Source organism: Stegodyphus dumicola, chromosome 6 (genome assembly GCF_044657685.1).
Source record: "Stegodyphus dumicola isolate Sdum_Otavi_A_Nest chromosome 6, ASM4465768v1".
NCBI lineage: Eukaryota > Metazoa > Arthropoda > Arachnida > Araneae > Eresidae > Stegodyphus > Stegodyphus dumicola.
Window position 1 is genome coordinate 223,035,431 of NC_140773.1, and position 26,808 is coordinate 223,062,238.

The 26,808-nt window shown below is 30.9% G+C and overlaps 2 protein-coding genes across 3 annotated transcripts in view; one reads left to right on the plus strand and one right to left on the minus strand.

Moving 5' to 3' along the window:
* The first annotated feature begins 3,464 nt into the window (after window positions 1-3,464).
* The window catches only part of TfIIEalpha (transcription factor IIEalpha), a 28,223-nt gene continuing 4,879 nt past the window's right edge, over window positions 3,465-26,808 (plus strand). Inside the window, exons 1-5 of one of the 2 annotated variants that reach the window (XM_085819585.1) lie at window positions 3,465-4,076; window positions 7,648-8,003; window positions 10,881-11,109; window positions 13,449-13,668; window positions 17,642-17,816. In XM_085819585.1, the coding sequence (XP_085675711.1) occupies window positions 3,792-4,076; window positions 7,648-8,003; window positions 10,881-11,109; window positions 13,449-13,668; window positions 17,642-17,811 (1,260 nt within the window). In that variant the 5' untranslated portion in view covers window positions 3,465-3,791 and the 3' untranslated portion in view covers window positions 17,812-17,816. The remainder of the gene's footprint in view (window positions 4,077-7,647; window positions 8,004-10,880; window positions 11,110-13,448; window positions 13,669-17,641; window positions 17,817-26,808) is intronic. The other variant, XM_035370719.2, reaches the window with a different exon arrangement.
* Window positions 19,906-26,808, minus strand: part of LOC118198940 (lipid droplet-regulating VLDL assembly factor AUP1 homolog) — a 48,107-nt gene continuing 41,204 nt past the window's right edge. Inside the window, exon 8 of the mRNA XM_085819586.1 lies at window positions 19,906-22,777. Within this exon, the coding sequence (XP_085675712.1) occupies window positions 22,612-22,777 (166 nt within the window). The 3' untranslated portion in view covers window positions 19,906-22,611. The remainder of the gene's footprint in view (window positions 22,778-26,808) is intronic.

Below are 26,808 nucleotides of genomic sequence, written 5' to 3' on the forward strand. Positions count from 1 at the left end.
CAGCAAATCCATCAATCCGCAAAACCTCCAAAATGCAATAGACTATATCTTCCCACGGTTTAACGTTTGGAAAATTAAAATCAATGAAAGCAAATCAACTACAATTTATTTCCAAAAGAACCCTTCCAGAAGACATCTCAACAATATCACAATTAATAATACCTCCATCCCAAATGAAAAATGTGTTAAATATTTAGGTGTTTATCTCGATCAAAAACTAACCTTCAAAAACCATATCGAAAATATCTGTAAAAAAGCCAACCAAGCAATAGGCTGTATCTATGCACTCATAGGCAGAAATTCTAAACTTAGTCTCGCTACAAAAAGAGTTATTTATCTACAAGCTATCCGCCCGATTTTATTGTATGCTTTCTCAGCGTGAGCCGCAACTGCAAGAACTCATCGCGAAAAAATACAAAGAATTCAAAACAAGGCCATTCGAATAATTACAAATGCGCCTTGGTTCGTACAAAACAACACTCTTTACAATGACTTAAAAATTAAACCCACGAATTCTGAAATTCTAAAAGCTTCTCATAACTTTTTTATGAAATCTGACAGTCATCCTGAGAATATCATAAAAAAACTAGGAAATTATGATTTCACAATTGAACAACGCCACAAGAAGCCCCGCACTATCCACCATAATAGTCGGTGGTAATGTATATATTTTCGTTTTCTTCTTAGTTAGCCAAGATTTTACTTCATTTTCTTTACTTATAAATTTACTTATCAAATTACAAAGCGCTATGGACTTTGCTCTTGCCAAAGCAGGTAGACTTTGTGTGTAAATAGTTTTTACTCTTGTGACACGTTTCAATTTACTGCAAATTGTGTTTTTCATCATTTTACTTGCCAATTATTGCTTATCAAAAGAATAATTTTTATGAAATTTTAAAAATGCCTTACAATACATCCTGCAAGAGATGGCGCAACCAGAGCTCCAGTCAACTAAAATGCTTTTGTTCACTACTAATAGATGACGCCACACGAGCACCTCATTTGTTGAAAGTTTACTTATTCTACGGACGGCGGCACAGGAGACTCCGTCGCTAGTAATCTCCGAGTTCTAGCACAGCATGTGTACAAGTACTTACATATTATTGGATACAACTTACTCGATTCTTCAAGCATTTAAAAGTCAAGTACCATATATTGGTAAAGGCCGTTAATGGTCGATCGCCTCTTACTAAGTGATAAGACATAGACATAAAAGTTGAACAAAAATTATACTTTTTATACCCTAAATATTTTATTTATTTGCTAGATCATTTTTAAACATTTTACTTCTTGAAATTAGGCGGTAAAAAATCTTATTGATATTATAAGCCGTCATCTATCGGTACTGTATTACCATCGAAATTACTTAGAAGGGAAAGCAGTGAAAGAAAAAAGTTCAAAAAGAAAGAATATGTTCAAAATCGTAAAAAACAACCTTGTATTTAGCGTAGGTATAATGAAACACTCAATCGATTTCGAGGGCAGCTAAAGGTCCCTCCTCATCAAGAGAAAGAAACACATAAAAAGAAGAAAATAGGAGAAGGAGTCACAGAAACACGTGGTCCTTATCAGCACTGCACGTGGTTATAACTAGATTTTTATTCAGAGTTGCACTGGCCGCCTACTTTTACTGAGCCAGGCTATCTGATAAAGCATAAAGAAATATTAGCGACGTTAAAATAGGGAGCGAGGGGCAAATGCACCTTACGCTCAAAATCTGAACTTCAAATAATTGACCCTCGCTCCCTATTTTAACTTCGCTAATATTTCTTTATGCTTTATCAGATAGCCTGGCTCAGTAAAAGTAGGCGGCCAGTGCAACTCTGAATAAAAATCTAGTTATAACCACGTGCAGTGCTGATAAGGACCACGTGTTTCTGTGACTCCTTCTCCTATTTTCTTCTTTCTATGTATTTCTTTTTCCTGATGAGGAGGGACCTTTAGCTGCCCTCGAAATCGATTGAGTGTTTCATTATACCTACGCTAAATACAAGGTTGTTTTTTACGATTTTGATTGTCACATTAGCGTATTTCTCTTCTAGTCTAAAGAATATGTTGTTTTTGTTCCTAAATACATATGGAAATTGGTTTCCATAGACTATTTTACGCGATCAATTCGACATTTCGTAAATTTGAGCAATTCGTAACTGCAAGTCTTTTATATAAATAAATCTTCATGATATTAATTACAATTATATTGTAGTAATCAAATATTTTTCTTTCTAAGTAGTTAATAATCAATAATTCATAAATTTATTTTTACCACTAGATGGTAGCACATTGCAGAAACTTTTCACGACGTAGCCTCCTTCGGTAATTACTCCAAAGATTGTGAATTTTGACAAGCGCCTGGCCTCAGCCACCACCCCTGTTCTTATTGGTTGCCGTTTATGACGTCAGGCTGAAAAGATTCCATTATCTATTTCGTTTGAGTTATGTCAAGAGGAACATATAACTACTTTGGATTTGGTTCTCTCCTGTGTTAATGCGAATTTGTGCAATGTAACAGAATATTTGCAATTAAAACGAACCTAAGAGTATAAGAAAATATGTCGGCACTTTTTATATAAATTGTTTAATCATGTTAATGGAATAGATAAAACTTTATAATGCGTAAATAGTGTTTGGCTAAGCAATCTGTATTCAATGCAATTCATAGCGCTATACTGATATTTAAGAAATGTGTTTTATAATTTCATATAAAAGGAGACCATTAACAAGATTTGCTTCGTCAGCAATGTCAAAAAATAGCACTTAACTCTTACTGTGTTAATAATGTCTGCCGCAGTTTCCATGAATTAGCGGTTTATTTTGCAGAGAAGTGTTTTTAAAAGTGATATAAATGTAAAATTTAGTTATTTTTTTATAAAAATGAACTGTTTGATAATTAAATAACCTTCCTTTCATTTATTGCTTGTTATAAAGAGATTGTTTGGTATCAAAATTGTTCTTAGTCAGATTAATTTTTTACTTTCTAATCCTAGGCTTTAATTTCTCCTCGTTTGTGGTTAAAAATAAGATAAAGTTATAAGATACTTTTAAATCGTAAAATACTTGTAATATCGTTTATTTGACTTTGTCAATTGGAGTTATCATTCTGCTTTTTTATGTATTATTGTTTTGTTTCTTAACTTTTATATCTTATAAAAAGTGTTTATTGTCAAATGACTTCGATATTCGTCTAATGACCAAAATACTGCTAAACGATTATAGACTGCACATCGAATTGCACCTTTTTTCTAATATTATGTATATTAACAATATATTTCTGAAGCTGCTTTTTATTTTTGTAATTTTTTCGCAAATAGGGCAAATTATTCCATTGCTTCGCCTGTTTCAGCGCTTAAATGATCTCGAGCTCAAGCTTTTGGCGCACAAAAATGCTGCAGAGAATTCTTTTCGTCACTGTATGACATCAGAAGTCGTGTCCAATAAGAGCTTGGGGTGGTGGCTGGGGCCAGGCGCTTGTTGAATTTTGAGTCGGATTAGTGTTAATAGTTCTGAAGATGTGGCAACAACGTGAACGTGAGTTTGGGTAGAAATGTTTTTTAAGAATACCGGTTGTCATTTGTTTGGAATATTCTGTCTTTGATTTTTTCATGAGATATAAGTTTGGATTCAATACTTAAAATGGGAAATGATATGTTGCCACGAAACATTTCATGGGATAAAGTGAATTGAATCTTATTCTGCTAATCAGTCATACCTTTATTGCAAATATAAATTCATCATTCACCGAATTGTTTTGCTCAATAGTGTTTAGTTTTTCTTGTTAATTTCTTATTTGTGAAATGTCTACAGTTGTAACCGAGGTACCAACAGCATTGAAAAGACTTGTTCGTTTAGTTATGAGAGGTTTTTATAACGTCGAACATGCGATATTAATGGATATGCTTATTCGTAATCCATGTATGAAAGAAGATGATCTCGTTGAACTTTTAAAATTTGAACGAAAACAGTTGCGTTCAGTAATTGCTCAGTTAAAAAATGATCGTTTTGTGAAAGTTCGCTTAAAAATGGAAACAGGTTCAGATGGGAAAGCTACGAGACAGAACTATTATTACATTAATTACAAAGTGAGTTTTTTTGCTTTTAATAAATTGCTGATATTGCCTATGTAAATTTGCAGTTGTTTTAATTTAAATTATTTAAGGGAAAAAAAAAGGAAGAATAATATAAGAATTTTTTTTTCTTATATTATTCTTCCTTTTTTTTTTCCTTAAATAATAATGGAACATTAGTGGTGAAGAAATATAAGAACATGCTCGGACTATTGAGAGGTAGCTGGTGCTTTTTGCATGACCACCTTCGACAATCGTCATATTACATAAATTTTTGATAAAACAGACGAGTATTTATAATTCTATCCCAATCTTGCTTGCCAGCTCGCAATGAAAATGGGGAATAATAGACATAGTGTTTCCTCATGTTTCTTATAATAACCCTGATCTGTCCACTGTCATTAGTGAAATTATATGCTGTATAAAATTTCATGTTCTTACATTTCTGAAACACAATTTTTTATATGCTATCATGTATTAAAAAAAGCTTGAAAGTATGAACAGTGTAAATGTCAAATTAAATTATAAAAAAATAAAACCATGTCCTAGATGACGTGTACATGCAAGTTAAGGCAATGCACAATGCCTAGTATGTGAAATTCTCTCATGTTTAAGTGAAAATAGATCGATGTGTACATGGACACCAAGTCTGACAATACGACCCATGATGTTCGTAAGGATTGTGTGTCACCAGAATTCATGGGGCTTTAGATCCAGCCTTCATCAAAGATTTGAAAATATTAAGAACTTAATAAAATATTTGCACAACATTTTCACAAAGCTGCTGGAAAACTAAAAGATAAATTGCTCATATAAAAGAATATTCCAGAAAACGTAAAAGAAGTAAAGATAGGTATGGAATCAGTAGGGCACATCAGTAAAGTATATTTGAAAAACAATTTTGAACATAGAAATATGCTCATAAAGAGATAATAAAAACATCAGGTACACACATGGTTCTGCATCGAAAATTTGGGAAAAATCAAAAATACAAAAGCTGTATATAAAAATGAAAAATGAATTAGTATGTGTGCATGCATTTGCACTAAAAACATCCTCAAAAATGAAAAACAATACAAATAATTTATTGATAGGTGTCGAAGCATCTTTGATCTCTGACATTCTACCAGCTGTGGTGTAAATCGGGGTTTGTCAACCTGGACCCAACCATCCACTAGTGGGTGATTTAAGCTTTAATAATGGTGGTAGAGGCTTTTGTTCATCTGATTATGAAAGTCTGTTCTCCCACGTGCAGCTCTCTCCTGTTCCATAATTTGTACATGTAAGTTTTTGCCGTTTCTCTTAGATGTTTTTGCAACAGTGGGATTATCACATCTTAGCAAAGCCTGAGGCTAGGAGAAATTTTCCAAGAAATGATTTTTTTCTTTTCTTACCAATGAAGATTTCCCATCCGAAACAGTTTTCCTGGAACTGCCGGCTAACTATGCAAAACATAAATAAATAGATAAATTTAACTGTATATATTTTCACTAAGGCTCCACTCAAAAAATTACCTTGCATTTACACTAAATTAAGTTCCTGCGAAATAGGTGGGTGGTAAGAAAATTTTACTACCTAGTAGGTGGGCGGCAGGTATAAAATGGTTGACTACCCCTTGTGTAAATTATGCCTATAATACAGAAAACATTATTATTTCCTTAATAATTTTGAAAAAGTCAGAGAAGATCCATCTGCAGTTGTATCAAAATTGGCTTGTTTAGTAGGTCTACAGACATGTTTTTCTGAAATGTGCAATTTTCGCGAATTGAGTTTTAAGATTTTCATTAGTCTTGACTTCAGATTTCCAATTATTACTTTGTCCAGCCTGTTTTTCTAAATCTCAAACAGTCCTTTCCTTCAGAATGGCAGCTAAACTTCTGACTCTGTATAAAAGTCTGCTGTGCTGGGCACTCAGGTCTTTTCAGCTTTTCTGTTTTTGGCTGCTAGGCACAAATTTGCACTCTTTTTCTGAGTTCATATGGCGAGTTACTTTATTTACAGAATTTGTAATGTATACTGATGGTGAACATCATACTAAAGTCCAGATCTTACCAGTGGAATCTGGGATATCTAGTCATATTGATCATGTAATATTTTTATCTGAAAGTAGTGTACAGTAAAAAGATTTTAATCCAGACTCATCGGGACTTCAGCGATTCCGGATTATAGATCATCAATTTAAATCTGGTAAGATGGCATGCAGAAATTATAAAATTAAAAATATGAAACGTAATTTATGAAATAAAGAGCAATTATGATCTAAAAGGTATCAAAATTTACAAAAAAAAAAAAAAAAAAAAAAAAAAAAAAAGGCTTAATATTTATTTGTTTATTATTAAACATTTCTTTCAATGTAAGTTGTTTAAGTTGCTTCGTTTTTTGTGCTAATACTTTCTCTTTAATTCTATAAAAAGACATAATTTCTTGTTCAGTTCCACTGTTCAAGTCCTGTAATTGCTGTTTCGAGAATACTGACTAACTTGCCAATCGAAATTTTTTCATTTTCAATAACCTCTTTGTCATTTTCTTCACTATCGGAAGCGGTACATTGAAACATGCTTTCACTTTGTAGATCCTTTGGCAGCTCCAGAATCAGAAACTCTTTTTGACATAATCGAAAGTTCAAGCTTACTTTTTATAAAATTGCTCTAATAGTCTGCAAAAAAATAATAAGCTGGATCTAATTAGAAGATTAAGGAACAACGCAATCTGCAACATTAACTGAAATAGATAATTTTAGCCGGTAAAAGTATATTTTAGGGTACCTCTTGGCGATTTTTGGCAGTACATGGATACCGAGTAGCATTTCCTTCCTCCAAACAGGACACTTAATAATGGCTACAAAGTAAACCTTCATTTGCACACCAGTCAATTAATGCTTTTTTCCCTTTCGTTGCAAATCCTACAGAAACTTCAAATTAATCTTACCACATTCAGCCAATTTACCGTGTAAACCACAAAATAACAACGTACTAATCCATCACACACAAGCCCTTACCTAAAATCTGACACAACACTTTCCAAATTTTTTCCCATGATTCAAATTCGCTGAAACCAATTATGTCATAATAGGGATTCCATAGCATTCAACTACTCAGGTTGTCATAAATGAGACAACAACTTGGCGATTAACGAAACAACAATTTCGTGATAATATTATACAAGGGGTACCCTAAAGTCAACTCTAACCTTTTAGCCTAGCTTATACCGTCCGTTATACATTAAACGCGCATTCGTAAACTCATTAAGCATTTACACATGTGCAGAAAATTTGTAGCTTTGAGGTCCGGATTAAAGACTTTGTACTGTATTACATTTGAATTTGGTATCATGCTCATTAACCTTTTATTACTTCTGTCAGGTATTTAGCAGATTATTCTTATTCATAATCTGTCTTGTTTCTGTTAATGAAAAAGTAATTTGAAATATTTTGCTATAAATCAAAGATTTGATTATAAAAGTTCAGCTTTATTATGATGCCATTCTTCATTGGATGTTCATTTGTTGTTAATTTTTCATAGTAGTTTTAATATTAAAATTTGATATCATTGCAGCAGATTAACATATTTTCTTATTTTATTCTTAGATTTTTGTAAATGTTTTGAAGTACAAGCTAGACCACATGCGTCGGAAAATTGAAACTGAAGAAAGAGACTCAACAAGTAGGGCTTCCTTTAAGTGTACTTCTTGTGAAAAAACCTTTACTGATCTCGAAGCTGATCAATTATGTGACTTTATGACTGGGGAATTTCGTTGCAGTTTCTGTGATGCTCCCGTCATCGAAGATGAAAGTGCTTTACCCAAGACAGATTCTCGTTTGTTATTAGCAAGGTTTAATGAGCAGATTGAACCTCTGTATAATCTCTTGAGAGAAGTTGATGACATAAAGCTAGCACCAGAGATCTTAGAGCCAGAGCCCACTGACATGACCCAGATTAAAAGGTATATGTATATAATCATGATCCACAGTGCAATGTGAATAATAATTCAGTTTGATTTTGAATTCTTAAAAAAAAAAGCTAGGGAAAGTTTTCGAGCTCAGTAGTCAGACTATTTTATCTTTTGTAATCGTGTGTTAAATGAACTAAATTATGTGATTATTAAGCTTTGGGATACTTCTTATTACCTCTATTTCTGAAACACCAAGTTGTCAGATTATTGTGAAGTTTATGTTTACTTCTTGCATATACATTGTGGCTGCCATGTTTCCCCTGATTGCTTTTAATAATATAGCATCAGAAGCATTTTCTTATCCCAATCATATTTGCGATGTGCCAACCACAGAGTAAGAATCGTGATAATAATTGTGCCATGTTAATTTTTATTCTGTCATTAAGCCGAGCCCCACGATATTTCAACATTTTGTAAAAAAGCAGCCATTATTTGATCAACAAAATTAAATTTATTTCAAATCCAAACAAAATATCTCTAATCTGCTTTTTCCAGTTTTTTATTTTTATATGCTCGTCAGCAATCTTAATAAATTAATTATCCTTCTTGTACATGGTTGATGATTTTTGCCATGAGGGGTGTCCTCCTTTTTTAGAACCTCAGTAAGAAAGAATTCGCAAAATTCGTTGCATAACCTACCAAATATCCAGTTTTGTGTAAGAACTTTCCTTTACCTTTGTATGAACAGATTTTCTTCTATGTTCTCAATTTTTCGTGGGTCACTTATTCGCTTATTTGGTTTTTTGATTAGATATAGAGAGTATATCTGTTCCAAAAAACTGTTTCACCCAATAGGTGCATTTTGCTAAAGGATTTTTCCTGCCTGTTAGTCAACAACAGTTTCTTTGCCACTAGTAAATAAATTGCAACATTGTTAAAAGTAGTATTGTAAAATCACTGAACGAGTTGTTAGAATGTATGCTTTTCCTTCTATTGCAACTTTTCATGTTATACTTCCAAATGCGTTCATTGATTTGTAGTTTATTTAATAGCCATTTTCCTTTTTTTGGGATGTCGAGTAAAATATATCTTTCTTGGAAGGAAGATACAACAGCATCTTCCAAACTTCTCGGTAAATCAAACTTTTTTTTTTTTTTTTTTTTTTTTTTTTTTTTTTTTTTTTTTAAGGAAGCACATTAACACATAGAATAATCAGAGTTCTTCTTGTATTAAGAGAATCGTGAGTGAACACAAATTGTTAACATTTATATTAAAGAAAGAAAATATGATAGCATGTTTACTCGGAGCTTTTCTTGTCACGAACAAATGGTACTCTTCTGTTATTGGGACCAGATTCAGATAACGCCAAAAGTTGAACATCTGACAAAAAATTCGGAAGCATAAAAATAATCGCCAACATATTTATGATATGGTTTAGTTGAAAAAAAATCCAAGGGAAAAATAACAGATATTTATATAATTAGAAATTTTTAATGTAAATTAAGCAACTTACCAAAGCAATTGGAAAAAAAAAAAAAAAAAAAAAAAAAAAAGCTTGGAGAATTTAGTGAATTAAGATTAAAGGGGAGCCTTGAAACTGCGGATATAATTTAAAATGTCTGAAAAGATTTACGCTTTAGGATGCTGCTGCCACCACATTAACTCGAATAAGAATCTAATTGGTTACGTTCAGTGCCGCATTGAAGTATATTTTGCACTGCCCCATAATTTTCAAAAGTTTGAGTATGATTAACTAGTATTGTGATCGATAAAATTATACTTATGTTTAATGCAGAAATGTTCAAATCCAGATCTTCACATCTCCATTCTGATGCTTCTTTTGAATTGAAGTAGAACTTCATTTTATGTTTTATCTTGCACTTTCTTCCAGAGGGCCGAAAAAATTTTATAGAAGGTGTTTCATTATTAGGCGAGTCCCAAATTTTCAACTCCATGGTAAATACAAGAATAATAAAAACAAAAGTGACCATTATATCTTTAGAATTTGTGTTCTCATTGCTAATTTTGAAATGCATTCTTTTACTTTTTTAAAATATAAACTTTGGTGACTTCATATAAATCAATCTCTGAGCATCTGGTGACGACTGCAGTCCCAATAAGAGAACAGTACCGAACAAACTATAAACAATCGTATCATTGTTAGGACTGCCAACCATTTGAAGCTTGTTTTCACTTGTGATATATCTAAATCTTGTGGCTTTTACAGAATGGGATCATAATAATAATTAACTTTTGAAATACCACTGTTATGCTTTTCTGTTGTAGGTGTGTCATCAAACATAGAATATGATTTCCTCTCTCAACTTTTCACATCTTGTAATGATTAAGGCAAAATTAAAGGATTTTTTCCTTCTTATTTACTATAAGTTGCTGTTTACCAAATGGATTAAAGTCTGTATTCCATTTTCATTAAGTTGTCATTCATGAAATATTTATATATTAAGAGGAAAAGTACAAGCATTTTGACAGACTTGACATTCATTAAAATGAGATTGATTCTTGTGAGACTACACAACAGGCAAAAAATTGACACCCATCCCTTTCTTTTTGGCAAAAATCAGCATATTTTATTTCAATTCCCAGAATAATTTTGTGTTTCCTAACTTTCTTCATATATTTTATCCCTGAAATTAGTTTTGTTTAGGGAAGGGTCAGTGAAGGTTTACGAGTTCTAGAAAAGTAAAACTGAAAAAAACTAGGGACACCTGATATAAATAAGTTAAAATATATTTTTATTTATGTGCATTAAAAGGATTAATTGTGTAGTTTAAATATTTATTTAAAATGATGGATAAGTTGAATATGTTTCATAAAATTATAGATATGTTAAATATGTTTCATAAATAATTTTTTATCTCTCGATCTTCTGTTACTTGATACTTTTTAACTCTTTATTTTGGATTACAGAGATGCTAGTACTAACAAAACTAAAAATAGTTATCAAGCCACTGTTACAAATGAAAACCATACTACATGGAGTGGAGATGCAACCAGAAATAAGAGTTATGATATCAGTAACCAAGGCATCACCATCAATTTTGGAGTTGATGAATCATCAAATGCAAAGAATATTCAAGAAAAGAAAGAACAACCTATTTGGATGGTTGAGAGTACTGTAAAAGCAGAAGCCAAGGAGGTGATATATTATAGAAATTTAAATTTTTACCAAGCATTTAAGAACTGGAAATTTTGTATGTTACTCTTTGATTAACGATATGTTACTTCCCCATATAAGAGTGAATATCTATCACTCATAAGCTTTATAGGTGTGTTTTCTAATTCAAATAGGTAGTTGTTCTTTGGAATGGGTTGTTTAAAGATTTAAGTTTAATTATATTTTGCATAAGGAGCAAGACTTATTACTATATTAGCTGAGTATATAAACATTTGTAATTTAAAAGCAGAGTTTATTTTTAATACATTAAAGTTATAGAAGACTAGCACTGCATTAGCTAAAATATAGCTGTTTTAATAGTATATTAGGAATTTTCTTTTGTGAGTTGGTTTCCATGTTCATAAATCATACAAATTTATACAAATGAAACTACATAAGTAGGTAATAGCCATGAAAAAGAAAACATAGCTGAGCTTGCTTCATATGTACTCATAGCTGGTACAATCGTGCAGTTGTACCAAATGTCTGAATTTAAGAGGCTCAAATCCTTTAGAATTTAGGAAGACACAGAGTGGTAGTATTTAGAAGTTGCAGAGTTCATACCAGTTGGTAAAAAGTCTAGTGCTGTTCCTGTACATGTACACAATGATGCATGCTCTTATATACATTATTTTATATTAGAATCATAATTAAGTAAGACAGATTAGCTACTGTTCATTTTCTCCTAAAAATCAAACTTTTAAGTCAACTTGATAGCTGTGGCAGATCTTATTTCAAGATTCTTTGGTAAAATATTGAGCTAGAGTTCAGCTGATATTCAGAGAAACTGTTGTATGAAGAAAATAGCATAGAATGACAATATGATGAAGTATGTCTAAAGCCTCCTTCTCCCCCAAAAAAGTTTTATCCGGTATTATTTTATAAATGGTTAAATGATAAGAAAATGTAGGATAAAGATTTAGGCATCCCTGCATGGACAAAAACTTGGTGACATTGTCATGTGGTTTGGTAAATTGTAAACTGTATCGTGAAGCCATGCTGTTAAGGCTGATAAATGCTTTTGTGAGTTAAAATGCTTCCATACAGGTAGAGGAGAGGAGATACACTGTGTTTGTTAATTAGCATATATTTCTTCAGAATAATGCAAAACCACATTTAACGTTGCATACAGAGGAGGAGGTTAAATGGCCTTAATCTCTGAATCTGATCCTTTTTAATACTGCATCTATTTCATTGTAAAATTTCTGGCTTGGCAGAACTTGGTTGATGAAGACAATGTACAGAGATGCCTTCATAATTTCTGTATGATCTTGTGATATTCTTAGAACAATGAAACGATTTGTATTATTAGCTGCAGTGATTACTATTAAATAGTTAGATAGAGTATTTAGCAGCAGATTTTCAGCTCTGAATCTAATGGCTCTTTTTATCTAGAAAATTTAACTTGTTGTAATAAGATAATAAAATTGATTTTCAAAATTATTGCTTTTTTTTTCCTTCCTTTTGGTGCTGCTGAAATAGTGGGGAAAAGATAGTTACGAGTTCCTTAAATAGTAGATCAATCATTTAAAATATTGCCTCCTCCTTCCAATTTTGTACTCCTACCTTTTGTTCATCTGTAATGCATATTTGTTTTTGTATTAAAATTGAGTAATGCCAAGGATTACTTGATTTTAATGTTTACCATTTTATTTATTGGGATGAGGGAATATAGGACTTTTTTTTAATAAACTGCATAATGTACATGTCAGCATTATTGCAATATTTTTCAAAGTGTTTACTTAGAATTTTAAAATAAAACAAATCAAATCCACAATCAGTGATTCCACACTCAATTATAAGATTCCATTATGTGATTGAAAATCTAATTATTGATTTAGTTTCAATGTCTGAAGAAAATGTTTCTAAAACAGAACATTTATTTACTATATTTTAAGAAAAATATTTTAATAGATATTCTTCATATTTTATTAAATAATAAATCCATGAAATTTAAAACATGATAAATTTATGCTTAAAGTAGAAGAATCACTGCATGTGAAGCTAATTAATGATATATTTTCACATTGAAATCGTTCTTTTTAATAAATGTAGTGAAAAACACTGAATAACTTTTTTACATAAGTACACTAATTATAAATTTTCAATTTCATTCTTATACATTTCTGTATACTCGTTAGCATGAAAGAAAAGATATGAAATTCAATTTTTAACATTGCTATAATTTTTCTAAAATCAGAATTGATTATTTATTATGTTATCAATATAATATGGCTTGTTTATATGTCTTGTTAATTTTAGCCATTGATATTTAAATATTGAAAATATCATCGTTTCTTCAATTATAATTTTTAATCTAGACATCTGATTATGCCTGGGGTCATGATGCTGTTTCAAACTTTGCAGTTGAAACAAATTCATCTTTTGCCAAACAAGATGATATCATGGAAGCTCTTCTGGCACATGAAAGGAAAGGTGGAGCTGAGACCAAACTAGTGATACCTGGTCACAACAGCAATGATGAAAGTAGCAGTGAATCGGAAGATAGCTCAAAGCCTGCACAATCCTTCATAGAACCAGGTAAAAGAGAAAATATGCTAGAGTAGGTACTGGGAAAAAAATTATTAACAAACTTGTAATTTGTAACTTTTTGCAGATTTTTGAAAGTGAACAAAATTGCTAAGAGAAACATAAAATAACTTTGCATAACAAAACCAAAATTATTCCTAATGATTCGTATTTTATTTGCTTATTTATTCTATATAAGATATTCTCATTATTATCTTAAGATTATTATTATTATCTCATTGTTATTTCTCCAGAAGAAAACTAATAATCCTGTTAGATTGTTGCCTCATAGCATACTTGTATATGCAATTTTTTCTCAGCCAAACCTTTAATTTTTACTTACACAAAATATATATTTGTTACTCGTATGTTATCAGGACCAGACTCAGAAATTGTATGCATGTATTTATTGGAAACATGTTCATTTATGCATCTATGTATGTACACTTTGCACACACACAAAAAAAAAGGGGGGACAGTAATATATCTCTCATTCTACTGGACGAATTGTCGAAATTTAACTTCACTTTCTATGTCTCTAAAACATGACTTAGTATATATATTAGATTTATATATAGCATTGTTCTAACATAGGTATTTTTACACAAAATTGGACTTTTTCTGAAATAACATACCAATTTTTTTCCATATTTTGATTCTTTGACTCAAATTATGCCAAAATGCCAAGTTTTGTAAAAATCACATGAGTAGTTTTTAAAAAATTAGCTCTCAAAATTTTAGCTCCTCCATGTTAATTGAATTTGGTATATATTTATTAATATATCTTTTTTTTTATTAAACTTATTTGATCCTTCCTTTCACATTTCAAAACTTAGGTTCCACCCATTTTTTATGATGTACTTTAAAATAATTTTTATAAATTTTTAGAAAAACATTTTGGAATTGGATTTTTTAGAAAATTATAACCTATCAAACTTTTGCCATCATCTTAAAGTAGACATATTTCTAAGCATACCTGAAAAAAATTAGAGTTTTTATTCAATATTTCCTAAGATATACAAGAATTTGCATATTGGCATGTTTTGAAATTTGGCATATTTGTTATGAGCGATAAAATGCCAAATGTGGTTTACATACTTTTGTTCAAATTATTTGAAAGTATGAACGATGACCTTTTTTTTTCGCTCCTTGTACAATGAAAAAAGGAAAGGAAAATAAGTTGCTGTAAATTATAAAGTTCACCTAGCGAATTATTCTTGGCGCAAACTGAAGAAAATGTGCCAAGATAAATGTTTTAATTTCTCACGAAAAATGAGAAAATTTAATATCTAGACACAATTTGGGTTGTAGAATCGAAATATGGAAACAAATTTGTATGTTATTTCACAAAAAGTGCAATTTTTGTGTCAAAATACATATGTTACAGCAATGCTACATATAAATCTAATATGTATCCTAAGTCGAGCTTTCAAGACATAGGAAACACAAGTTAAATTTTGCAATCAGTCCAGTAGAACAGGTGATATAAAACTGTCCCTCCCCTTTTTTTTTTGTGCAATGTGTACCTTAGAAAATGAAAATAAATTGACATTTAAATTTTAAGCCACTGCAGAAGCACTAGCTGATCAGTGTTTACATTTACAGGCATACATAAACATTGATCAGCTGAGTTTTCTGTAGTCCTGTGCATTAACCGTGCAATTCCACCTCAGTTTTCTATCTGAGAGAGATAATTTAGAAGTCAAAAAAGTTTAGTTCTCTTGTGCACTTAATAAGTTTGAACATTGTACAAGATGGAGATATATTGGTTGATCATTTTACTTTAAATCTATTCTATTCATTGCATAATTGGAGACTTATTGGTATTTTTATATCTTTATTTTGATGATGAAGTGATTATTAAAATTTGCAGGTATTTAGGTAATTTATTGCAAAAATTAGCTTTTGCTTATATTGACTGCCATTTTTTCAATAGCTCATTTTAGATACCAAAGAAACAAAGAAGAGTCACTATTAAATAAAGTGCGATTTAGAATTGATTTCTATCGCTATCACAATTAATCTGTAAAAACCTATTACACAATCAACCATCTGATGTTTTCTGTTGAAATCGTTGATGTAGAAGTTAAGCTCTATGCGCACATGTTGTATTTCTGCATCCAAGATATGCAAGATAATTATTGCATTTGTGAAATGGTTTTACACATCAGCATTGTTCCTTTTGGTAATCTCTTGTTTAATAGATTATATTAATCTATTAATTATTATTATATGCAGTAATATTGGTGTAGAAAATGCTAAATCATGTATATAAACTTTAAAGTAAGCATGGTTCACCTCTTGCCAACATAAATACATAGTTAAGGGAGGCATTGTTTTTTATTTAAAAAAAAATTATAGCGAGTTTACAGTTAACAATGAAATTTCCCTTTTCTGTATTTATTCCATTGGCATTCATATAAAGAATTAATTAAATTTTGGTTAAAATTGGACAACTGGAAGTGGTACTTTTCTTAAAACCCATAAAAGTCTGTTTACACTAGTGGGACTTTGAGCCCAAGAAAATCTCATGAACTTGACAGACCCTCAAAATGGAAAAAAGGGCTTTCACTGTTTTTACCTTTCATAAGGTTTTCAGTCCAGATTTAATAGTGAGCTTTTAGTGATTAAGCACAAATGAAGGCCCTCACAACAAGTTTTTACTATATTTACAACAATGTTTGTGTGTGTATGATAATTCTTCCGTCCATCGTAACTCCCAAAAAGTTATGTTTTTGACATTAGATTTTGAGTAAAACTGGACTACTGGAAGTAGTACTTTACTTGAAACCCATAATAATTTTTAATGAAAAACTATACTAAAATATAATCCTAGATTTTTTAATTTTAGTATTTAAGATACTTTTATATCAATTGAAAAAACATAGTAAATTTTAGCTAAAATTGATAAACTGGAAGTTGTACTTTACTTGAAGCTGTGAACAAACTTTCGTAAAATAAGATATTATGAGGTAAACCAAAACTTCTCAAATTAGGTATTTAAAATAGGTATTAGATTGAGAACAAAATATCGTAAAGCATTAAATGTATTCTTGGAGTTATGCTAGATATCATGAAGACAAGTTCTTGTTATGACACAGTTCAATGCATTAGCCTCAATTCTCAATGTATTTGTTTCTCTTTTGTGTGTAATCATTTTTTAAATAAAAGAATACTGCAACCAAATACTATCACTATCTTATTATATTTAAAGAAATCATTTAATAGATATAAATAATATACTAAATGTAAAAAGAAATGTATGACAACTCTTAACAGTCTATTGAGAATTCTAAAGATATGCCACTTTTAAAAGTGTTGTGATTGTTAATTCATGGATTTGTGAATATGAAACACTATATGAGCAGAACTGAGTGAGAGAAATTCTGTGATTGATGCAATATTTTCAAATCAAAGTATGAGAACTGATGTGTACATGAGCATATATTAGTTATCATTGTGCATTGTATGGGAGAAGAAAATGATAAAAAAATTAGTAGTATTTGTAATTAACATTCAACCGTAAAGTTTATGAATGAATTAGATTTTTATTTACAAACAATAAACAAAAGTGATAGTTTACTTAAAGCTCATTGCTGTTCTCCCAAGTTCTTGTCCATGGTGACAGCATAATAAAAAGTAGTTGTTAATCTTAATGAATTTCACCACTTCATGTAACTATTCTTTTCACTTTAATATTTAGAAGTGTAGTCTGTTTTCTGTCATCCTAATTTAAGTGTAATAAATATAAATGAAAGGATATGAAATATTGCAAACATTAACAATTTGTGTGTTAAATTTTGAGATTTGTTTTAAAGAGAAATTCGTGAAAAACATCGAAAAAATTTTAAATGATCAAAAAGTTGACTTATTTTGGAAATTTAACATTAATTTCTAATTTTGCACTTGAACATTCAGTTTGACTTATTGAAGTTCTAGTGGTTAAAATTTCACTCTGTTTTTAGAATGTATTTTTTATTTGCAGAAGTAGGTGAAATGGAGAGTGATGATGACGATCATTTAATGGTTACTGTTGGAGACCAGAAATATGCTTTAACTGAAGTTACAGAAGAAATTGTAGCTAAAATGACTCCAGAGGAGAAAGAAGCATATATTAGACTTACTCAGGATCTGTATGCCCGACTGTATGAATAGAATAGGTGAGAAATTTAAAATAACTTCAGCTATATTTTTAAAAGGTCATTCAAAAGTAAAACACAATTATCATGCTGTATGTAATATTTTCCCTTAAAAATACATAAAATGATTTTTCTTTTTTTTAATATCACTAAGATAAAATGCAGAACTATAATTAATTTAAGAGTTTCATTTGTATGAAACATATCTTTAGAAAATGCAACTTTATAGAAGAATAAAATTGATTATTTTTACGAGTGGATGAAAAATAATTTGCATATAACTGTAAATATATACTCTACAATAATAGAAGAGTTTGCATGTATGTGTATTACACAGAACAGAAATATAAAGGACTAGATGTACAAAATTTAGTACTCGTTCTTTAGAGGATACAATGTGCATTTCAACTAGTTTTTCAAAAATTAATTTATCTTTTAATTTTGAAGGTATCTTAACTTACTAATCAAACTGCTTGTAGCTAAATTTCATGTTTTTTCATTACCAGATAGATCAGAAAGTATATTTTTAAAATAAGTGTATTTGAATATTTACAATTATGATTTTTCCAAGATTTGTGAATTAAAATTTTTTTGTGTTATTTTTTTAATCATTATATCTCCAATATTTAAAATTTTGATATAAAATCTGTCATTCGTAACATCTTGAAACTTTCACAAAAATGCTTCTTTAAACAAGAGAAAAGAAAACAATGTTAATAGATAAAATTATACAGTTTTTTAATATAGCATGTTATAATGTATAATCTAGTGTTGCCTTTCATCTCTTTTTATTAGTCATGTAATTCACTCTTGACATAGCATTACCACTTATTTTGTTTGGAAGGGGAGGCTCTTGTTTAAGCAAGTATATGTAGCATAAAGGAAAATGCATTTGCTTCCTTTCTTCTTCATTATTATTGTACCCACTTGGACAACTTATACAGACTTTCCCAACACTTTTATGTATCTTCTGAAAGTAATTTTTGTTGTGTTAAAAATGGATATACTGCTTGTCTTTTAAATATATTTGTTTTCTGAAAAATAACATTAATATATTAATTTAGAAGTCAAACAACAAAAATCAGCATTGTATTTTCAAATTTTAAAATATATTGCTGATTTTTGTTGTTTGACCTCTAAATTAATACTTGTTCGGCATGTTATTGTATCTTAATCATTAATATAATTTAGAATATATTCAACTCCACATTATCTATTTTAATTATGTCCTAGGTATTCGTTGATAGTCCAAAATCCTCTAAAAATTTCAGATATTTTAAATAATGTACATGTACGGATAAGGTAAGTCATGAAGTTAAAAGAGGCTGTCTATAATTTCTTGTACATCGTTGAGGTTTACATTTGTTACAATTTCACCTCCTTCTTTTTTACATTTACTGTACCTCCTTAGTGACTTTTCTACAATATTTTGATTTAAGCAGAATTTATAGTTTTCATGTTTTTGCCATTTTCCCACATTTTCTTCATTTATATGTTCAAAATCAAGACTGCTAGAAACGATTTCAACAACAAAAACATTTGTTGCTACAACATTTTTGATGCTGCAAAAAAGTTGCTTTTTCCTTTATGATATCAGGGATATCCCCCCCCCCCAGTTCTGAATTAGAGTAGAGGTTTTAATTTCACTCCATAATTTAAGAATCAAGATTGCAGCATCTAAAATGGTTAGTTTTTTCCAAAAGCTTGTAAGTTTCCCATTTTTCTCAAGTATTATGTGCAGAAAATGTTTCCTGCATATGCATTTCGTTTTTCATGTGACACTTCTGTGATTATTCTGGCTGAATCATTGAAATCACAATGGATGAGGAGGGAACATTTTAATGATCTTTCCAGCATCAGAAGATAGCTTAGAAGAATATTGCATGGTGCATTGTCAATTAGTAAAGCTGCTGTTGTTAGCAGATCTTTTTTGACCAATGTGCTTATTTACAGGATAATTTTTTTATGGAACCATTTTCAAATCTTATGATGTTGAGCACCTTTTTTAGAGACACACCGATGTAGGTCTCTAAAAAATTCTCTTTTTCTTCTTGGGCATCTTCTTCTGCCTTCTTGCCTCCCTAAAAACTTGAACTGAGATCCTTGAATATTTTCTCTGTAGTTTTTTTTTTTTTTTTTTTTTTTTTTTTTTTTTTTTTTGTAACAGGCTCACATTCTATATCAAACCAATCTTTATAAATATTTTCACTTGTCACCAAGAATGCAGTTTCTTGTACTATGGAAAGCACATCCTTTGTCAGAACAGTTCCAGGACATAGTAAGGAGGGCTGCTCTTGGCAACACACTGTTTGGATTGTCGCATTCTTTAAGGTGACACAGTGGATGCTAATTATGAGCAAAGAGTGAACAAATTCTGCATTAAGCCCAGGAAAACCCTTAATGAAATGTGGAACATGATTAAGCAAGCATATGCAGGCTAGGCACTTTCAAGAAGTCGTGTTTTTGACAAAAGGTTTCATGAAGGCAGAGATTCAGTGCAAGACAATCCCAGAGCTGGTCGCTCATCTACAGCACACACCGATGCAAACATGGAGTTGTTGTAAGAAGAATGTTGTGTAAATGTGCGTATGATATCAGAACTGAATTTGATTTGTGATATGTGCCATAAGATTTGTCCTTTGTCCTGGAACTTTTCTGGCAAAAGATGTATTCTTAATTGCAGATTTTTAATGAATTCAACATCAGCTGAATTCAACTTGTCATTGAGATAAAATTGAAATTTTAATCTTGTATCTTGGTGCTTTAACTGCCCACAGTTGTAGCATTTTTGTTTTACCACTTCAATCTTTTAGGAATTGGACAGTGTGCACTGATTTTTGGACATTATGGGAAAGTGTCCAGAATCAAAAACAGTGCCACAGTAAGTTGTTATATTGCTAATATCAGATCCATGTCTAGAATCAATAAGTATATGGTCTATCTGGTTCTGTCCATTACGGGGTTGCCAAGTAATTTTGTGTATTTTTTATGGTAAAGAAATGTACTGGATTAGGTCATACCATTCTTGGTAGCAAATGGGATCAATTTCTGTCTATTTTTTCATTTGAGCCTTTATATACATTATTCCTTCCAGTCGTTGGTCTAAATTCAGACTCACAAGTGAAGCGACACTCCATATCAATGATATTCAATCTGTGGGTCGCAACCCTGTTTGGGGGTGCAAGATGAATGAAAAAATTGCAAATAAATTTAATTGAACATATCACTGAAAAAAATTTTGGTTTTTAATTTTTAGTTTTTACTGAGGAAAATGTTTCTTACAAATAAATGAAACTTAAAAATTAGTATAATTTTTATCATATTTTATTTGATCTGAATTTTCTTAATCTACTGTAGATATTTATTGAACTTTTTATGAAGATTCAACCAGTGTTTAATCAGTGTTAATATTTGTATTTATTTTGCATAATTATATAGCACAATACCAAGTTTATCTACACAGTTAATTTTATTTTCATCATATTTAAAAGTTATTTGGTGAGTAAAAGCTGTCATTTCCTACTCAGGATTTTCTCAGTAAGAAAAACTCAATGAATTTAACCAAAGAACATGAAATTTAGAATACCTAATTAAATGTTCAAATATTTTACATTTTAGTCATGTTACAAATAGTTTAATAACTTAAACTGTGTATTATAAAATGAATTTAAGCCAAATCTGAGTTTTTCAAATATGTGTAATTAAAGTGCTTTTCCATGCATGGTGAATATATTCTATAGAATGATAGTTTTTGAAGTAAAACTCTATAAATTTAAAAGTAAGTTTTTTAAATATTGATTAAATTTATTCCAATAATTTATCATTTTAATTAAATTTCTGTTTCTTGGAGATGATATACGAAAAACCCTTTTTAATAATATATGTATAATTTTGCTCGATCCAGTTAATGCATTTTAACATGCACACCTGGCAAATAACAATAATCGAAATGAATCTGTTTATTATTTAGCTTAGTTTGTTAATTAAATAGCACAATAAATTTGAAAGAAAAATGAAATAGCATACAATTCACCTAATGGTAACAAACTGGTATGTGAAAAATTAAAATATTTTATATTGGACTGTCACAAAATATTTCTTTTAAATGAGATCTTTTATTAAATTTGAAAGACAAATAACTTTGCTAAGTAGGAATACACATCTTTTATTATCACCAAATTCTTAATAAATTTGAAACATAAATATGTTTTGTTGAGCGGCAATATAAAGGCTTTTACATTGCAGTTTTTAATGAAACATTTCATTTCATATTCCATGTTGAACAAAATATGAAATTTAAAAAAAAATTAGGGCTTCAAGGTGCACATGTTCGGGTAGAGGATTATGTGTGTTCAAAATTTAGGGGTCCTAGTTGCTGCCATTTTCTACAACACAATTAAATTTAAAAAAAAAAAAAACAGATATATTACATTTTGCTCAGTGGCAACACAAAGTTTTAAAATGCTTTAGTTTTTAAATCAAAAGTTCCTTATTCGCACAAAATATGAAATAAATAAAATCAAAGTTCAAAATATGATGGCTTTAGGTGGTGTAGTTTTTCGACAGTGTGAAGAATATACAAACATACATACAAAACATTTTTTGCATATGAACATTAAAATAACATTGTTCTTTAAACAGAACTTAAGTTTTTCTGAAATGTATAATTTACAAAAAAAAAAAAAAAAAAGGGGGGGGGGAGTAAAGACTTAGTTCAGTAAATATATATTGGCCATATTTGATGACATATTCTTGTAATATCACAGACTGTATGGTCCTAGAGAACAAAATTGTTGTTCTACATTTTATTTCTGAATTAATGCTTGCCATCCTCTTTAAGTATGTACTTGGTATATTCGACTTTATCTGCTGATGTGAATGTTGTTACCTCTAGTCCAAGTTCTTTGCATATCTGTTTTTGTACCTTGTTGCAGAACATTTCAGCTGATTCAGTATCTTCTTTCTCAGCAACTGGTAAAAACCTAAATTTAATAGCATTGAAAAATAAATATAAATATTAAGCAAACACTAAATATTCAAATTAAATTATTTTCTTGCAGAATAGTCAAATTTGTTTTATAACAATTTTTGAAGAAAACAATTATAAGGAAAGAAAGCAGTGAAATTTTTTTTAGTATTGTTAACAGAAATGTGCACCTAGGATTTATAACATTTTATTGCTTTGGCTTTATCATGTTAAGTACTGATATGCCAGTACTAGTTTCTTAGAATGGTGACTTTCCTATGCAGTAATGGTGTACAATTTCCCTTTTATTTCACCTCTGTTTTAAATCTGCTAGTGTCTCCCTCACATGCCCATGATAATTACTCATTGTAAGATCTATTAATTTGCAGGATGTAGAACAGACCACAGATGTCCCTTCTTCAACCTAGCTGTGTATAGGCATGCATTATCATTACTGTAACAATATACCATAACAGACCAAATGATCACTTTTGCTCAATGCAGATTTGAAATGGTTCTTAAGTGGATTATAGTATGATCTTTATTAATTAGCCTCTTAACTGTGTAATATTCCAAATTGAAGTCTATAATTTAAGAAGAGCATTATCATCATTGGCTGATGAAGTTGTACTTTGAGTAGGAGGCATCTTATTTTTCCATTTTAATTGGCAGACCATTAAATGACCTTTTTCCATTACACTTTTTTTATAACCAAAAAGTAGCATATGCTTCTGGTGATTGTATGGTATAGAAAGATACCTTCTTCATTTTCGTATCACAAACCTTTAGTTCAAGTTATTTTTATATCACGGAATGTTATAAGTGATATGAAATACGAAGTGATAGCCATTCTGTTAATTATAATATTTTAGTTTTCCCGTATGCACTTGGTTACACTTGGATATGAGTCTGACTGGGTTAAGCTGCATCATTAAAAGATGCTACTTCACTTAAAAACTTTGTGTACTGCTCAGTTACTCTGCTAAGGTTGGATAGCTACACATTGCTTCTTTGTCTTTTGAATGGTTAGGAGGCAATTAGCAGCCTCTGCTGCTTTAACCACCGCTTTTGAAAAAGATGCCCTTAGGCGTTGGTACATATAATTGAAAAAATGGGCGTGTAACGCCACGACTACTAGGCGAAGCTGAAGCAAATACAAAGGTATGTAGAGTGAGAAAGCATCTGGGAGCTGTTCGAGCTGTGACAAAAGATATAACTAGCTGAAAAGTATGCTTAATAAAGCATTTGAAAAAATAAACATTAAGTAATTTAAATTAAGTATGCTTTTGAAACAGGTTCAGAATGAAATGGATCGTAATTATACTGGTGGGAGTGGCTCAAATGAGGAATAAGTCAACAGTAACATATTTCTGGTGAATTTCAAGAGTTCTCGTACGAGAAATGTTAAAGTCATATAAATTAACAGTATTCACAAACAGTTCACACTGTACAAAGTTCTGGAATAAACACACTTTTTAAGAAACACTTATAATTTTAAAAGACACAATATTTCAGCATAAGTCACAGTTTAGAAGGCGGGATGGTGAAACACACATAATTAATTCAGTTTGTGTGTTCCTAACAAAGTCTTTTTATAGGAACACTAATAAAATATAAAATTCTTGAAAATAATGATATAAAGTAATAATCCACTGAGTTTTTTATTTGATTGGATTATGAAAAATGCTCCTAGGACGCTTAGCAGCATTTTCAAGTGTTGGATCATAATTGATTAGTTCCTTAATATGATCATATTGAGATTGTTCAATTTTACTATAAAAGTTGTGGCAGGTTGAAATAATTTGGTCAGCAATTGGTCTGATTTTTAATTCTTTGTGTATTTGCAAATTTCGAACAAACCAAGGAGAATTAACTATTTCTCTTAGAATCTTGTTTTGAAAGACTTGTAACTTGTGTCTGTACGTTTTGAACACTGTAGCCCATATGGGAATTGCATAAAGTAGTGTCGGTCTAATCAGCATCATGTAAACTCTTTTCTTTAATTGAATGTTTAATTTTGAGTCTCTTTTGATGAGGGGGTACAGAGCCATTTTTGCGGCTGTAGCTTTCCGTAAGGCATATGCAGTCTGTTCCTTGAAGAAGAGTTGTGAATCGAAAATGACACCTAGGTATTTAGTACTATTGACGACGGGGAGTGGCTGATCTTCTATCTTTATATTTACGTTTACTGGAGTAAATTTTCTATACCTTCTAAAGAGCAGAATTTGACATTTAGTCAGATTGACTTTAAGTTTCCAAGATTTGAGGTAATGTGCGATGATGTTAACTGCTTCTTCTAATTTGTCTACTGCAAACTGTGGTTTTAAAGATTTTGTAAAAATAGCGGTGTCATCTGCATATTTCACAAGTTTTGAATTTAGTGGGATTGGCATATCATTAGTAAAGATATTAAAGAGAATTGGCCCCAAAACACTTCCCTGGGCGACGCCGCTTTTGATTCTTTTTCTCGAGGATAAAGTATTATTGATTTTGACATGAAAATTGCGATTTTTTAGATAACTTTGCATTAGTTTGATAAAATTTATAGGCAGATGAGCAAGGTATAGCTTAAAGAGGAGTCCCTCATGCCACACCTTGTCAAATGCCTTTTCTAAATCTAGGAAACAGCTTGCAATAGTATTCTTTTTGGAAAAGGAATCGGCAATAAATTCAGTAACATTGAGAAGTTGATGTACTGTGCTATGCTGTGGGCGAAAACCAAACTGTTCATTTTGAATTATCCCTCTATCTTCCAAGTGTCTGGTCAGCCGTTTCTGTAGAACTCGCTCAAAAACTTTGCTAAGACTTGGAAGCAGGCTAATTGGGCGATAAGAGTTAACATTTTTTGGATCTTTGCCAGGTTTAACAAAAGTAATGATATGTGCCATTTTCCACTGCTGCGGAAAATAGTTAAGCCTTATGCAGGCATTAATTATGTTGGTAATTAGGACAATATATCCCTTGGGGAGAATTTTGAGCACTTTATTTGTTATCCCGTCATAGCCGGGGGCCTTTCTATTTTTCAGATTTTTTATGATGTGTTGAATTTCAATGGGCGAGGTGTAACCAATATGCTGTCCATCTGTTCTATCAGGTAGGTGAATAATGAAATTAAAAACTTCCTCTTCTGTATCTTCATCTTGTGAGTTATTTGTCGTGAAGGTTTTTTCAAGATGTGTTGCAAGAACTTCTGCCATATCTTTTTCAGAATATGCGATTCCAGTATCGGTGTGCAACGGTCCAATGTTGTCGCTATGAGTTTTTCTGAGCGCTTTCCCAATACGCCACACTGTATCAGGGTTGAAGTCCATTGAGTCTAATAAATTATTCCAACTATCAGATCCGTATTCACTTAGAAGATTTTTAATATTCCTATTTTTTCTGTTAAGAATTCTTTTGATATTAGGATCAGCAGTACGGCGCCAAATTTTAGCGGTGCGATTTTTGTCCTTAATTTTGTCAATAATGTTATCTGGAAGTTTTTCTTTTTTATGTTCTTCATATTTAGTAGATTTGTCAAGAGCACTTTTTATACAATTATTGACCTTAGTGATTTGATACTCAATGTCAGTAATATCGGCTAAAGCAGGATGCACTGGTAGTTTTTCCAGAGAATGAATGAATTTATCCCAGTTTGTGATTTTTCTAAGTGGAATATTTTTTTCAAAGCCGTAATAAGTAAATCTGACAGGGAGATGATCGGAAGTTAGCTGGTGTGAAACTTGTAGGAAGGGAATTTGTGCAATATTTTTTGTGATAACAATATCAAGAACTTCAGCGCTGCCAGTATGGCTGTATCTGGTGGGATCCGTTGGTCCAAAGATACTTAAATCATTTGTAAGGGCATAATTATGAAGGAAGTTCCCGTTTGCATTTGCACGTCGAGAGTTCCAGAAGTGATGCTTCGCGTTTAAGTCTCCGGCTAGTATTGTGGGAAGCATAATGCCGCTAAAGATGCTCATGTCACTGTTGCTGATATTATGTCCCGGGGGATTATAAGCAGAAATAATAACAATAGGTTCATTAGTGCGAGAGTGAGCTATGATG